At 41.6% G+C, this 17,650-nt stretch overlaps 1 protein-coding gene across 1 annotated transcript in view; it reads left to right on the plus strand.

Annotated features, from left to right (window-relative positions):
• NKAIN3 (sodium/potassium transporting ATPase interacting 3) overlaps positions 1-17,650 on the plus strand; it is a 528,391-nt gene that overhangs the window by 484,515 nt on the left and 26,226 nt on the right. The window contains exon 5 of the mRNA XM_026659683.1: positions 3,531-3,591. Coding sequence (XP_026515468.1) covers positions 3,531-3,591 — 61 coding nt within the window. The remainder of the gene's footprint in view (positions 1-3,530; positions 3,592-17,650) is intronic.

Here is a 17,650-nt window from a genome sequence, read left to right on the forward strand (position 1 = left end):
TTTCCCCCAGCCCTTAGTTTAAAAACTGCTCTATGACCTTTTTAATTTTAAGTGACAGCATTACATTAGGCATGAAACAGCCCTATGCCCTCACTGGCCAGGCCCAGATGCTTAAGGTTTTGGTATGGGTGATGCCAGAATTCCAAATCATATCGCACACTACACAGTTTGTATACATTTTCCCTAGCTACTAACATCTAACTCATCAATCATATCATTGTAAACTGCTGTTGTAGGGGCATATACCTGTATGAGCGACACATCGATTGACTTTGCCCGAAGGCCAATTTTAATGATTCTATCATTGGATTATATCCAGACACACCCTCTGATGTCTCCTTGGATAAAATAAATGTAATCCCACTGTCTCTCCTGGGGGAAGTATAGTGCCTGATGATAGCACCAAGAACAAGAATGACCTGAGCCTTCATAAATGAATCATCAAAGTAGGAACATGAAATATGAGGAGCATGTATGAAGGGAAGCTTGCCATTGCGACCAAAGAATTGGAGAGGTCTAATATAGAACTTTGTGGAATCTCAGAGCTGTGTTGGAAGGATAGGGATCATTTCATGACAATGGATGGATACATAATGTGCTATTCTCTCTTATAACTAGGTCCCAAATCATCTAAAAATGTTTAGGTCCAAGCCTATGCCTTGAATTGCACCTGAAAAATATTGGCAGCAGTGCAGATCAAGGCACAAGAATAACATGTTTCCTATGAAAAGTTCTTCTAAGCAAGTAACAAACGACCTTCTGCAGCAACTGAAATTTCCAAGTGACATGATGTTACTGTTCTGATGCTTATAGCCAATGACAGTTTTTCTGAGTTTGCCGATGAACACTAGTCAGTCAGGACCTGTGGTCTTCAAAAGTCACCCCCACATACACAGCACTGCAGTAATCCAATCAGCAGATGACAATGGCATGGATAATGAGTAAAAGAGTTTTCATTAAAACTGATTGTATAATACAAAAAATGCTTTGTTATTTGTAGTGTCATATTATTCACTGTTCTGACAACTAGACATCACAGCTTATTTATGTAAATATCTGCAAATCACACAAGTTTCACAATTTTTTCCACAAATGATTATTCCACTGGAAGTGTGTACAGGAAATGCATGCTATTGAGCATCCTTTGGTCATTATTCTCATATTCAAACAATTTTAGGGTGCAGAAATAAAACCAAATGACTTAGGTGACCACATCACACAACACAAATAATTAATAGCCAACAGTCAAAGGGAAGTTGATGAGCACACCATAAATGAAATTTGTATAACACAACCAGAGGTTTCCAGACATGGAGGAAATTGTAGTGTAGGTTCCGCTGCACACCCATTATCATCACCTGCACCTTCTGAATTCACCATCACTAGTTAATTTCCCAAAGAACTTTAAATGTGTAGTTGTTTCTTTTTCTTGTAGAATAACTTATTATAAAAGGCAAAACAAAATAGCTAGACTCTCCAGCAGTCCAGTGCCCTTCCCCACCCTGCAGAAACCGTGGTTCATTACTGACTTACCGGAATGCAGTGTTTGAGATGTGGAGTTTGATTTAGACATGGTCTGATATGGAGTTTAAGAAATATGGGAGGACCAGTGATTGTGGGCCTGGCGAGTGAAAAATCTTGGAATCAATGGGTACGCTGCCATGACAGACTGCACTTCCCTGAGACCACTTCTAGCTGTGCAGGACTAGCAATACCATGATACTGCTCTTAAGGTTCTTATGGCAATCGAAAGTTTTTCTGAGACTGTCATAGAACACTACTGGCCCTGTGTGCAAGGGAAAAAACAAACAAACAATTAAATAAAGGGTTTTGGGGAGGCTTTTAAGGCTAAAGTAATTATCCAGTAGCACAAAATACATAACTTTGATGAACCCTCACCTATGACGGTAGCAAAGTGACTTAGTACACTAAGTGCTTAATGCTTTTGTGCATTGACCTTCTGTTTTCTGAAGTTGAAGACAACTACCAGGTTTGGATCTGAGCTCAAAATGTGTATCACTGTATGTTTGCTTGGGGAGGTGGAATGGGGGGAAATAGAGAGAGGAGCAAGAGAGAGAATTTCAGGGAATTCCTGTGTCTTTTACATGGTGCAAACTGAGGACACAATGTTTATTAGCAGTACTGTGGCTGTGTACAAAACTTGACTTCTTATATTGCTGCTTTTGCTAAGCAGGTGTCAGTATAATGTATACACTCTATACCCTTTATAAGGCAGTTTGAATGTGCCAGTAATGGTTTTGTATCATGAACTCTTATATAATTGGGAACCAGCCATGCTTACTGTCACTTGAACATAACATCATACCCAAGAACTTTCCTATAGATAATAGCATATTTTAGGCATAAATACCCATCCTTAACATTGCAAAAAAAATTAATATAGCAAATTAGGTCACAAGTACCTTACCCTGATTTTACCAGTCATGTAGTGTACAATGTGTGTTCTATCATTGGGCCAACTGGAGCACTAGATATGAGAGATGATGGCAGAAAAACAAGCTGTTTTTCTGGATTAAATGTTGCTTGAAGATTGTACTGAAATTGCTTTAATGAAAAATCATCCACAAGTAGTGCCTACAAAAGTATTAATTCTATAAATGAAATGCTAAGGGTCAGATTTAATGACCCATGTGAAGGCTTAAAACAGGCTGCAGTAACAGCTCAAGGAGTTCCCTACAGGGTTGGTGAAGAGATAAAAGTAGACCCCCGTGCCTCTCTTGTATGTATCATGAGCCGTGCAATCATAGAATCATATGATTGGAAGGGACCTCGAGAGGTCATCTAGTCCAGTACCCTGCATGAGCCCTCTGGAGGCTTCAAGGAGGAGAAGGATGGTGATGTAGAAATGACTCATATTCTCTTTTCTGTACAGGCATGGGGAGTTCCTCACACATTGTCTATCACTTAGCTTCAAGTGCCACATATAGATGATAGAACACATTTGACTGGGAACAATCATAAACAGAAGTGAAATTCTACTCCTGTTTGTCTTTGAGCAGGCTCCCTGGTATGGCTTGTAAAGATGCTGGCACAGCCAAAGTGAAAGGCAGGTTGCCATGATTTCTTGCCTCAAATGTAGCTTACCCCTGTCTGGATAATGTTAAATTATCTCTGTTAGAAACAGCTTATTCTGGGTCCTCATAAATGTGTGTGAAGAGCAATTTTATGTTTGAAATGGACCAGATTGCAGTTATCTTTAAAAAAAATCCCAGAGGTGGGTAACCCCCAACATTTCTACAAGGCTTTCATATTAAACAGGTTGAACACTTGGCTATATTATCTATATACTAGTATATTTTCTCAAGAATAGAGAATATAGATTTCTAGGGCAGTGAAGTTTAATGGGTAAGGTTTGTACAATGTGTGTTTGTATGATCACGTGCTGAAATCTGCTTTTAAATTAAGAAAATGAAAGAAAAACTTTTTTGAAATACAATCTTGGCAGCTGTATTTATTGAGTATTTTTTACGCATTTTCTAACTAACAATTTTCCTCTTATTTTCATGCAGTTGATTGGTTTTGTGTATGCCTGTTACGTGATCAGTGTTTTCATGGAAGAAGAGGACAGCTGTAAGTACTGATACACATCTACTCATCTCTGGAGCTACAGTGTCTGGGGTGAGACTTAGTCTTGCAATAGCCAACTATAGAGACAAAGAACCAAATTTGCAAAATTTAGCCTTCATTTGCACACAGACAATTTTGTTTCTGCAAACACTCTCACGATAGAATATTTGTGTGCAAAACCCACCTAGATGGATTTTGTGAACTACCACAGCCACATTAAAGCCATGTTGCTCAAAAATATGTGAGCAAGTGTGTGTACAGCCAAGGTTTGTTGTATGTAAATACAGCTTGGATTGAGGCCCCTTTGAAAATGTGTCCTGAAGATATTTGGGTTTAAAAATAACCAGAGTGTCAACAGTGAAGTTAATGGTAGGCTACTGGACAAGTCACATTGGCAATAAACAATACAGCTATCATTACACTGCAGTGGACACACACACAGTACTGTTACAGCCAATTAGACACTTGAAATGCAGCTGTCACATTTTAAATTTGCCTTTAACAAGAAAAATAAAACTAAGTAGTTTGCAAAGTTAGGAAGGAAGGAAGACCCTATAAAATAAGTATTGATCAAAAGCCAGTAAGCGAACTCTTCAAAAACCTGAATATGAACAAAACAGTCAGTCCAGCTGATGTGTGTGGCTCTCAGAGTTCCCAGGACTGTGAGTCAGCTTCTTACCCCCTGCGTCTAGTTGAAGCTGGGTGTCAGTGCCCTAGCACCACCAGCGTTTCAGCCACTCAAGCACTCTCCTCTGGGCTCATGCCAGCCCTTCTATTGCCTTGCAGGTTAACAATCGGTGCACCCTAATCCCTGAGTCCCTTTGAATTGTTCCCCTGTGATATTTAACCCCTGACGCTGGATACTCACAGAAATTCCAGATCCTCTACACCAGGTATCGGCAACCTTTGGCACGCAGCCCGTCAGGGAAATCCGCTGGCGGGCTGGGACAGTTTGTTTACCTGCAGTATCCGCAGGTTCGGCCGATCACAGCTCCTACTGGCTGCGGTTCTCCATTCCAGGGCAATGGGGGCTGCGGGAAGTGGCGGCCAGCACACCCCTTGGCCCACGCTGCTTCCCGCAGCCCCCATTAGCCTGGAACAGCAAACCACAACCAGTGGGAGCTGCGATTGGCCGAACCTGTGGATGCTGCAGGTAAACAAACCATACCGGCCCGCCAGTGGATTTCCTTGATGGGCCGCATGCCAAAGGTTGCCGATCCCTGCTGTACACCCAGAGGTGTGCAGGGCACCCCAGTTTCCCCTTAAACCAATGCTCCTGTATACCACACAGGACTGGTGAGCACTTAGGATAAAGCAAACGTAGGTTTATTTAAGAAAGAATAAAGATTTAACTAGAAACAAGAGAGTGGTGGAAACAATGGTTATGATAGAAAATAAAATATAAAATGTGAACCTAGGTTTACAATTATCAATAGTTGCCTTTCTTATCTAACATAGTAGATTTCATCCCAACGTTCAGTCTAAGACATAGTTGTCTGGTATCTCAATAACCAAACCAAATAATCCAAACGTTCATGAAAGTACCCCCCTCTGCCAGGGGTTTTCCTCTGTGAATGGATTGAGAGTGCCTTTCATAACACTCTTTTATACTGAAAACAGTCTTTTGTTTCTAGTTGCAGGCAGGGTGAATCCCTGCTTTGTTCCAGAGTTTCTTTTTACCGTTATGTGGCTTTAATTGTCTCTCATTTATTTATGGTTTTTCATTCACTGTTCTGGGATGTGGCAAGGGTGGACAATAAAATCTTGCCTTTACCTCACCAGCTGACTAGGGAGCCTCTTGCTTGAATGGGTCATCATCGAAACACATTACCACCTGGTGACTAATTTCTACTTCAAGTCCATAAGGCATACTTTCAATATAAATATATTATTCCATAAATGTTACCCAGAAAATACATCTCACAATCATTATGAGTCTTGACAAATTACAAGCTTTCTGTAGATATCTTACATGTTTCTCTTTATGGATACATATCCTATAATACATGTTTTGTGTAGTGAGTTTATCAAGTCTGAGGTGAAAGCTGTTTGCAAAGAACAGGGGACCCTTTGCCAAGGAGTCTCTGAGTCACAGCATTTCTAAGGATATTATAGGAATTAGCTAACAAACTTTCTGTACACCACACAATTGTCTTCATTATTTTTAAAAGCCCTGGAGAACCACAATGATATTGGAAGAGTGAATAAAAGCAAATGTGGTACCAGCCTTTAAAAAAAGAAAGGAAGAGTGGTCCTGGCACTTACTTTCTCATACACAAATACTTACATAGCCTAACTTCACCCTTTAGGAAAATAATGTAATAAATGTCAAGAGAAAAATCACTAGACAGCTAGAGTGTAAGTAATAAGCAACAAACATGTTAGAAAGACTAAATCTTGACAAACTTGGTTGCTTTCTTCAAAGAACTACATGAAATTCATTTGGATTTTAGGAATGCATGTGATAATGTCTCACAAAATCGTATTGAAAATTGTAATTCAAATTGACTGATGGAAACTGCCATATTTTGCTTGAAAACTGTGTGAAGGACCATAAACGAATTGTTATTACATAGTATAAATAGTAATATATTTCACTGAAGGGAATTCTCTAGTGGGGTACAACATGCATGAGGATAAGGCCAAATCTACTTAACATCTTCTTTTAGGTCTGGAACGGAGAGGAAATAGCAATACTAAGTTGGGAAGAGATGCAAATATCAGAGAGACTATTAGATATAATATAGAGAGGCCCAAGAAAAATTACAAATATGGACAGAGACTAACATAGTGAGTTAGAAAGATGAAAGTTGGGGGTAATAACCTGAAACACATGTTTTGAATTTTAAGGAGAACCCCAGATAGCACTAATTCTGAAAGACATTTAGGGATGGTAATGGCCAGCAAATTACTAATGAGTGTGCAGTGCAGTGTGACCACAAAAAAAGCCATTGTGTTTTGAGGTGCATAAACAGAGTTCTTGTTTAATGGATCATTGGGGGATGGGAGTGGGGAGATAATAATTGTCCTTATATATATGGCTCTGGTAGGACTGCACCTGAAACATTACACTCAGATCTGGGTATTTCATTACCAGAAACATAGCAACAAATGTCATAGACTAGAAACATCAAATGATTAGGGATGGTGGATGCACTGATTTAGAAAGGAAGTGCCATCAGCTGTTTTATTAATAAGATGCTTCACACACTCGGACCTGTGAAGACTGGCTCTTTACTTTTTGAGTAAGTAGTTTTCTGTTCTCAATGTTGCTCAATCCTAAATAATAGTGCGCTTCATATGGCAAATGTTTTAGTGATGATGTACGTAAAGAAATACACAGTTGTCTCTCACCAGAAAATAGAAAATACTATTGGAAAATGTAATTGCCTGCTAAAAATGCTATACCATTTGTATTCAGCACCTGACAGCAGGTTTATAGTCAAGTGCATTAGCCTTGATCCTACTTCACAAAACTCATTGACTTCAGCAAAATTAGGATTTAACTCTGGGCTGCTCTTGCAAGCTGCTGAGTATTCCATGGTGTGTTACATCAATTCCCTTTCACATAATGGAAAGTTGAGGGTGTGTCAGTTTCAGGGTAACTGTGCCTGTATTCCTTCTTTGTGGTCCCTCAAGGACACATGCTTAAAGGTTTCCAGCTCCCTGCTATCACCTCACTTGGGTGGAGACCCACATCTCTCTCTCCCTCCTGAGACCAGGGTTTCTTAAGGCTGCACAGCTCCCTACCTATACTGTGGTATTCCCTGCAAGCCAGACTGCCTAAAAAGGCCAGCATCTGTGCTTTGCTTTCTCTCTGAAGGCTATGAACAGTGTAGTTGCCAATAATTGCAAGTCACCACACTGCTCTTTCTAAGCAAGGATATTTATTCTTAAGATGAAAGCATTACAGAGAAAACATCAAAACACTAAAAGAACCCACATGTGTGCTAAAAATCTTACCAGAGTTCACCCCAACTCTAACCTCAGCATCTGGTAGGTGTCAGTCCTTCAAAACCCACAACTGGGTTTTTCCTATGGCTATAGGTTCACAACTGTTTCATATTCAGAACCGGAACACAAGCTGGGCAGTTCAGCCATTTTTTATACAGCTTGGACCTCTGATCGCCAGTTTCCAGGAACAGGTAATCAGTAGACAATCACCCTCTTCTCAGGGTGTAAGTTCAAAAGGCTGGATTGTTGCATAATCAGAGGTAGGAAATTTGCATTAACCTCTCCCTAGGTATCCCTCATTAAATCCTCTTACCACTTATTGTGCCCAAAAATTCTAGTCTTGTCTGGCACATTTTCAGTATAGTCATTTGAACTCCCAGGTCTCACATCTGTCATATTCCCCACCACCACCCCCACACACCCAAAAGAGGTTACATAAGTCCCAGCCCACAATAATACATAAACCATTCATTTAATATAATAGACCCCAACGATATTTAATTTAATAAGGTTTCCCAAGGATATGGCAGGACACTGCCATATCTATCATGGAGGCCACTCAATACTTCACAGGCTCAGGTCCCTAACACATTTAATTGAGGTGCAAATACAGCATGTGATACAGAACACAAAAGCAGCCTGGGTGCATGTTTTTTAGAACTTTAGAGAGATCATGTACCTGAAGTCAGTTTTTACTTGTCTTCACTATATACCAATGACAAACAATGTTTTGTTGTTGGATGCAAATGGCAATTTTACATATCCAGTGAAAGTTTATTTTAATTTAGCTCTCCATCCTTCATTGGGATTGGTATGCTTTGGCCGTTTCACTTCAGTGATAAATTTTCCAAATTCTCTTGGACATAGGCTAAAATTTTACTAGATTTTCTCAGTTTCCAGAACTGCATCACAGGTTTTCTTTTTCTGATGTACTTTTCAATACTAAGGGCTAAATTCTCACAGAGACACTTACACTTTCACACTTACAAAGATCTTTGTTATGGCATTGCATGCTAGCAAAAAAAAAAAAAAACACTGACAGGCACTATATGTAAGTCTAAGATAGATGCATATTAAGAAGGGAATTCAATAGACAAAATATTTTAGTCGCCCAAAAGTCTGGACAACGTGTTAGTGTGGCTGAATATGTGTTTATTATTATTATGATTATTATTTTTGCCAAGTCTGTGGAAAAAGTCTTTCAAACATTTAAGAATAACAGAAACAAAATGAAAACTTGTATATTTACTTATTAAAATGCACTTTAATGCTTCTCATTCAAATGATTGATAAGATGAGCCGGTCCTGTTGTAGATGAGAATGAGACCTTTTCCATTTTTTTATAATATATTTTTAAGATGATAATCCCAAGAAACAAGATTTAAAAAATCATTTTTCACTTTAAACCATCAAGGATCTTGCAATTATGAGGGTGATATTTTTCTATTAAAAGAACAGGAGTACTTGTGGCACCTTAGAGTCAAACAAATTTATTTGAGCATAAGCTTTTGTGGACTACAGCCCACTTCATCGGATGCATAGAATGGAACATATAGTAAGGAGATATATATACACTATTAGTATTTGAAAATCTCAGAATCTAGCAGAAGGCTAAAAGCTGCTGATGGGTATCCAAAAATCTTGATATCCAGTTGAGATAAGCTCCCCAACATTTGGATACATATCCACACTTTTTTTTTATAAACCATTCAGATCTGCAAAACTGAGCCACAAATCTCAGAGAACGGGCACTGTTGCATCATAGACGTGGATTTGACACAACAGCCTTTTCATGACACTTTGTTGCTTTTGCTCTTGGCTAGAACCAAGCTACTACTTTGAACTGAAAAATAATTTTAAACAGTGTGAATTAAATCTGCTTTGTGACTTTTTAATTTAGAGTAAAGGTTTGGATTGGTTCCTATTTTTGTTGAATCAGTTCCCCCATCACTAGTAGTTCTACTGTTTAGGACATTGATACTCTCATTTACTTCCTGTCAACATTTGTTTACTGTAGAAGTAGCCCCCGAGACTGAGCCTTCATTGGTACTTAGAATATCAGGTCTTTTTTCAGCATCTCTCATTGGTTTGTGGAAACAATTTCACTTTAAGAAGTGTCACTGTTTTGCCAAAGATGTCTTTCGAATTTCAGAATCTTCCTATAATCATCCCTGATTAAACTCTAGCAGGAATATAGAGAATTTTAGAATTTCTTCTTCACCTTTGCCTTATCCTGTCAATCGGAGTCTTTGGCACTTGTTCTTCATCTGCAAGTGTTCTTAACAAGTGAATCTTCCAAGCTGATACCAACCTTCTTCATATCCTCCTTCAATGTAGAAAACTGCCATTTTGGGGTCTTCCTCATGGGCTCTGTCTCATAACTTCTAGATCTTGTACTCTCTCGCCCACATATCATCTTACATGACCCAGCCATCTCAGTCAATACTCCCTGGGCTTTTCTATGATGGGGGGGCTACCTGCATCATGACTCACACCATTTCATTACGTAGCTTATCAGCTCTCATCTTGCCCAGTATCCACCTGAGCATTCTCATTTTGACAGCTTGAAGTAGTTCTTCTCTCTTCCTCATTGGCCAGCATTACAACCCACACATCATAGCTAGTCTAATCATAGAACTGGAAAGGACCTCAAGAGCTCATCTAGTCCAGTCCCCTGCACACAAGGCAGGACTAAGTATTATCTAGACCATCCCTGAGAGGTGTTTGTCCAACCTGCTCTTAAAAATCCCCAATGATGAAGATTCCACAACCTCCCTAGGCAATTTATTCGAGTGCTTAACCACTCTGACAGTTAGGAAGTTTTTCCTAATGTCCAACCTAAACCGCCTTTGCTGCAATTTAAGCCCATGCTTCTTGTCCTATCCTCAGAGGTTAAGAAGAACAATTTTTCTCCCTCCTCCTTGTAACAACTTTTTTTATGTACTTGAAAACTGTTATTGTGTCCCCTCTCAGTCTTCTCTTCTCCAGACTAAACAAACCCAATTTTTTCAATCTTCCCTCATAGGTCATGTTTTCTAGACCTTTAATCATTGTTGTTGCTCTTCTCTGGACTTTCTCCAATTTGTCCACATCTTTCCTGAATTGTGGCACCCAGAACTGGACACAATACTTCAGTTGAAGCCTAATCTGTGCGGAGCAGAGCAGAAGAATTACTTCTCGTGTCTTGCTTACAATGCGCCTGCTAATACATACCAGAATGATGTTTGCTTTTTTTGCAACAGCGTTACACTGACTCATATTTAGCTTGTGGTCCACTATGACCCCCAGATCCCTTTCTGCAGTACTCCTTCCTAGGCAGTCATTTCATAGATTCATAGATTCTAGGACTGGAAGGGACCTCGAGAGGTCATCGAGTCCAGTCCCCTGCCCGCATGGCAGGACCAAATACTGTCTAGACCATCCCTGATAGACATTTATCTAACCTACTCTTAAATATCTCCAGAGATGGAGATTCCACAACCTCCCTAGGCAATCTATTCCAGTGTTTAACCACCCTGACAGTTAGGAACTTTTTCCTAATGTCCAACCTAGACCTCCCTTGCTGCAGTTTAAACCCATTGCTTCTTGTTCTATCCTTAGAGGCTAAGGTGAACAAGTTTTCTCCCTCCTCCTTATGACACCCTTTTAAATACCTGAAAACTGCTATCATGTCCCCTCTCAGTCTTCTCTTTTCCAAACTAAACAAACACAATTCTTTCAGCCTTCCTTCATAGATCATGTTCTCAAGACCTTTAATCATTCTTGTTGCTCTTCTCTGGACCCTTTCCAATTTCTCCACATCTTTTTTGAAATGTGGTGCCCAGAACTGGACACAATACTCCAGCTGAGGCGTAACCAGAGCAGAGTAGAGCAGAAGAATGACTTCTCGTGTCTTGCTCACAACACACCTGTTAATACATCCCAGAATCATGTTTGCTTTTTTTGCAACAGCATCACACTGTTGACTCATATTTAGCTTGTGGTCCACTATAACCCCTAGATCCCTTTCTGCCGTACTCCTTCCTAGACAGTCTCTTCCCATTCTGTATGTGTGAAACTGATTTTTTCTTCCTAAGTGGAGCACTTTGCATTTGTCTTTGTTAAACTTCATCCTGTTTAACTCAGACCATTTCTCCAATTTGTCCAGATCATTTTGAATTATGACCCTGTCCTCCAAAGCAGTTGCAATCCCTCCCAGTTTGGTATCATCCGCAAACTTAATAAGCGTACTTTCTATGCCAATATCTAAGTCATTGATGAAGATATTGAACAGAGCCGGTCCCAAAACAGACCCCTGCAGTACCCCACTCGTTATGCCTTTCCAGCAGGATTGGGAACCATTAATAACAACTCTCTGAGTACGGTTATCCAGCCAGTTATGCACCCACCTTATAGTATCCCCATCTAAATTGTATTTGCCTAGTTTATCAATAAGAATATCATGCGAGACCGTATCAAATGCCTTACTAAAGTCTAGGTATACCACATCCACAGCTTTACCCTTATCCACAAGGCTCGTTATCCTATCAAAGAAAGCTATCAGATTGGTTTGACACGATTTGTTCTTTACAAATCCATGCTGGCTGTTCCCTATCACCTTACCACCTTCCAAGTGTTTGCAGATGATTTCCTTAATTACTTGCTCCATTATCTTCCCTGGCACGGAAGTTAAACTAACTGGTCTGTAGTTTCCTGGGTTGTTTTTATTTCCCTTTTTATAGATGGGCACTATATTTGCCCTTTTCCAGTCTTCTGGAATCTCTCCCGTCTCCCATGGTTTTCCAAAGATAATAGCTAGAGGCTCAGATACCTCCTCTATTAGCTCCTTGAGTATTCTAGGATGCATTTCATCAGGCCCTGGTGACTTGCAGGCATCTAACTTTTCTAAGTGATTTTTAACTTGTTCTTTTTTTATTTTATCTGCTAACCCTACCCCCTTCCCATTAGCATTCACTATGTTAGGCATTCCTTCACACTTCTTGGTGAAGACCGAAACAAAGAAGTCATTAAGCATTTCTGCCATTTCCAAGTTTCCTGTTACTGTTTCTCCCTCTTCACTAAGCAGTGGGCCTACCCTGTCTTTGGTCTTCCTCTTGCTTCTAATGTATTGATAAAAAGTTTTCTTGTTTCCCTTTATTCCTGTAGCTAGTTTGAGCTCATTTTGTGCCTTTGCCTTTCTAACCTTGCCCCTGCATTCCTGTGTTGTTTGCCTATATTCATCCTTTGTAATCTGTCCTAGTTTCCATTTTTTTATATGACTCCTTTTTATTTTTTAGATCATGCAAGATCTCGTGGTTAAGCCAGCCAAGGTGGTCTTTTGCCACATTTTCTATCTTTCCTAACCAGCGGAATAGCTTGCTTTTGGGCCCTTAATAGTGTCCCTTTATAAAACTGCCAACTCTCCTCAGTTGTTTTTCCCCTCAGTCTTGATTCCCATGGGACCTTACCTATCAGCTCTCTGAGCTTACCAAAATCTGCCTTCCTGAAATCCATTGTCTCTATTTTGCTGTTCTCCCTTCTACCCTTCCTTAGAATTGCAAACTCTATGATTTCATGATCACTTTCACCCAGGCTGCCTTCTACTTTCAAATTCTCAACAAGTTCTTCCCTATTTGTTAAAATCAAGTCTAGAACAGCTTCCCCCCAGTAGCTTTTTCAACCTTCTGAAATAAAAAGTTGTCTGCAATGCAGTCCAAGAATTTGTTGGATAGTCTGTACCCCACTGTGTTATTTTCCCAACATATATCCGGATAGTTGAAGTCCCCCATCACCACCAAATCTTGGGCTTTGGATGATTTTGTTAGTTGCTTAAAAAAAGCCTCATCCACCTCTTCCACCTGGTTAGGTGGCCTGTAGTAGACTCCTAGCATGACATCTCCCTTGTTTTTTACCCCTTTTAGCCTAACCCAGAGACTCTCAACGCTTCCATCTCCTATGTCCATCTCTACCTCAGTCCAAGTGTGTACATTTTTAATATATAAGGCAACACCTCCTCCCTTTTTCCCCTGTCTATCCTTCCTGAGCAAGCTGTACCCATCCACACCAACATTCCAATCATGTGTATTATCCCACCAAGTTTCAGTGATGCCAACAATGTCATAGTTGTATTTATTTATTAGCACTTCCAGTTCTTTCTGCTTATTACCCATACTTCTCGCATTTGTATATAGGCATCTAAGATACTGGTTTGATCTTTCCTCCCAGTTTTGTCCTGACCCTCCTTTCTCTCTGCCAATATAGCCCACACTCCCTCTCGTTTCCGACCCATCTCCCAGGTCTCCATGTTCCCCACTTACCTGTGGGCTTTGCTCACCTGTTCCCGTCGAACCTAGTTTAAAGCCCTCCTCACTAGGTTAGCCAGTCTGTGTCCAAATAGGGTCTTTCCCCTCCTCGAAAGGTGAATGCCATCTCTGCCTAGCAGTCCTTCCTCGAATAGCATCCCGTGGCCTAGGAAGCCAAAGCCCTCCTGGCGACACCATCTTCGCAGCCAGGCATTCATCTCCATGATGCATCTGTCTCTGCCCGGGCCCCTACCTTTGACAGGAAGAATCGAAGAGAATACCACCTGTGCTCCAAACTCCTTCACCCGTACTCCCAGAGCCCTGTAGTCACTCTTGATCCGCTCAGTGTCACACCGCGCAGTATCATTTGTGCCCACATGGATGAGTAGCATAGGGTAGTAGTCAGAGGGCTGGATAATCCTCGACAATGCCTCCGTAATGTCTCGGATACGGGCTCCCGGCAGGCAGCATACCTCCCGAGATGAAATGTCAGGGCGACAGATGGGCGCCTCCGTCCCCGTCAGCAGAGAGTCTCCGACCACCACTACTCTATGTTTCCTATTCGCAGTGGTGGCAGCAGACCTCCCAGCCTTAGGGGTACGAGGCTTCTCCTCCTTTACTGTAGGGGGTGATGCCTTCTTTCCTGTATCAAGAAGAGCATAACGGTTACCTATTACCACAGCGGGAGGGTTCGGAGCAGGGGTGGAGCACTGCCTGCTGCCAGAAGTAACCAGCTGCCAGTGTCCACCTGAGCCATCTCCTCCTCCACCAGTGGTGTATCAGCAGTCCTGTGTACTGGGACAGCTACCTCAGCTGTCTCCACATGGACACTGTCCAGGAATTGCTCGTGGATTTGGATGCTCCTCAACCTAGCCACCTCCTCCTGTAGCTCTCCCACCTGCTGCCTGAGAGATTCCACCAGCAGGCACCTTTCACATTGGATGGTCCCCCCAGCCTGGATATCAGTAAGTGGAAATTGCAAGTTACAGTCTCTGCAAAACCACACCAGGATCTGGGTAGAAGCATCCATGCTCAGGCGCTCTGTCTGGCTACAGGCACAGGTGGAGGAGACAGAAGCAGTGCTGGCACAGGTGTTGCGGGTCAATTAATGGAGATATCCCATCTCCTAGAACTGGAAGGGACCTTGAAAGGTCATCGAGTCCAGCCCCCTGCCTTCACTAGCAGGACCAAGTACTGTTTTTTGCCCCAGATCCCTAAGTGGCCCCCTCAAGGATTGAACTCACAACCCTGGGTTTAGCAGGCCAATGCTCAAACCACTGAGCTATCCCTCCCCCCTTTTTGTATGTGTGCAAGTGATTGTTCCTTCCTAAGTGGAGTACTTTGCATTTGTCCTTATTGAATTTCATCCTATTTACTTCAGACCATTTCTCCAGTTTGTCCAGAACTTTTTGAATTTTAATCCTATCCTCCAAAGGACTTGCAACCCCTCCCAGCTTGGTATCGTCTGCAAACTTTATAAGTGTACTCTCTATGCCATTATCTAAATCATTAATGAAGATATTGAACAGAACCAGACCCAGAACCGATCCCTGCAGGACCCCACTTGTTATACCCTTCCAGCATGACCGTGAACCACTGGTAACTACTCTCTGGGAATGATTTTCCAACCAGTTATGCACCCACCTTATAGTTGCTCCATCTAAGTTGTATTTCCTTTGTTTATGAGAAGGTCATGCAAGACAGTATCAAAAGCCATACTAAAGTCAAGATATACCACATCTACTGCCTTCCCACCCATCCACAAGGCTTGTTACCCTGTCAAAGAAAACTATCAGGTTGGTTTGACATGATTTGTCCTTGACAAACCCATGCTGACTGTTATTTATCACCTTATTATCTTCTAGGTGTTTGCAAATTGATTGCTTAATTATTTGCTCCATTATCTTTTCAGGTACAGAAGTTAAACTGACTGGTCTGTAATTCCCTGGGATGTCCTTATTTCCCTTTTTATAGCTGGGCACTATATTTGCCCTTTTCCAATCTTCTGGAATGTCTCCCGTCTTCCATGACTTTTCAAAGATAATTGCTAATGGCTCAGATATCTCCTCAGTCAGCATCTTGATTATTCTAGGATGCATTTCATCAGGCCCTGGTGATTTGAAGATATCTAACTTGTCATGGTCTTATACTCTTTGTTCTTTAGTTTACTTGGCATGTTCTTTTATCACAGAGAATTTCTATCAACTCCCTCCGTTTGTGTCAAGTGTTCTTCTTACAACTCCTAACATGCTCATTGATATTCCCATCATGGCTCAACGCTGACCTGAAATATTTGAATTGTTCCACAGACTTTAACTCAATCTCGTCTAGCTTTACTAGCTTCTCCTTGTCCCTCTCAATGAAGCAGAGCATGTGTTTCATCTTTTGTCAACTGATTCATCAATCATTTTCTTCTAATGCAGCCCTCCATCATTCTAGGTCCCTGTGAGGCGGTGTATCAGTAGAACAGCACCCCCTCTGTCCAAGCATGGTGTAGCCCCTGAACTCACATAGCCTAGCAGAGCAGTCAGTCTATTCCCAGGGCCCAGGAGACTGAAAACGCTTTGTTTACTCACAAGTCCGACCGTCAGTGGGTTAGTAGGGAAAACTAGGCCCACCCACTCCAGTGAGTTCCAGTTCAGGGCCGTCGAGCTAGATAAGCAGGATCAGGGTTCTTCAGTGGCCTGAGATCCTTCCTACCTTTCCCTGGATCTCTGCAGGCTCTCCAGCTTGTGGGACAGTTCACCCCCTTCTGGGCTGTTGTCTATGGGCGGCTCTTTAGTAGTTTGCTGGCAGGAGCTCCTTTTTCCAGCCTCCTCACTCCTTTGGTAGCCACCCTGCCCTTCTGCTTCCCAGCCCTTTATCCTCTCAGCTGCTGTGAGGCTGCCAATCAGCAGTGGCCAGCAGTGCCTGTATTAACCCTTTGGTTGCTGAGCTAGCATGGGGTATGGACACCCCATAACAGTCCCTTTCCAGTTTGTATTTATCATCATGGCACAACATCATGTAATAGTGAAAAGCATGCTGCATGGAGCCTCTCCTCTGATCCCCTTGGCAAGGTGTCCATTACAATCATAAATAGGAATGGGCGTAAGGCTGACTTTTTTGATGCAGGAATACAATCACAGTGAATTATTCACTGTAGCCACAGCAGCTTCTCACTACTCTTGTGCTGCCCTCATACATATCCATGATAATCTGAATATATGTCTATGGCAAATTGAGTGACTGCAGGCATCACCATGTCAATTCACTAGGAACTCTGTCATAAGCCTGCTCTAGGTCCACAAACACTAGATGTAATTGTTTTCATTTCTCCCTATACTTCTGCAATATTCAGGCTGCAAACACTGCATCCATTGATGACCTTCCTGGCATAAACCCAGATTGGTTGTTACTTACTTGCTGCTCCATTTCCTTACAGAGTCTTTTCTCAATAATTCCTTCCAGCCATTTCATTGTGTGACTCATTAACCCTCCCTGATGTTCATGAATCTCAATCCTTTCCACTTTGTCTCTTGTATTCAGGCAAAGTGCATTCTCCTTCTATTCAGTATCTCAGCTACTTCGCTTGATATCCCAGTCATGTTCCTGCATTCAAGGAAGCCAGACCTAGTGCTTGGACTCATTTCTTTAGCCTTTGCCCACTTTCCACAGCTTTCAGGTGAAGCAGTTGCACTTTGCTTCCAAGGGATACCCTAGCACTGTACTGACATTCTCCCTGAGGATGAAGACCCATAGAGCATATGTGATTGGCACAACATTTACAAGCTGGCTGGCCATGCCTGACATTCTTGAGATCAGAGTTCCTTCTCCTAAGTGGATGG

Source organism: Terrapene carolina, unplaced genomic scaffold (assembly GCF_002925995.2).
Source record: "Terrapene carolina triunguis isolate 2854851 unplaced genomic scaffold, T_m_triunguis-2.0 Scaffold58, whole genome shotgun sequence".
In the NCBI taxonomy this organism is placed as follows: domain Eukaryota; kingdom Metazoa; phylum Chordata; order Testudines; family Emydidae; genus Terrapene; species Terrapene triunguis.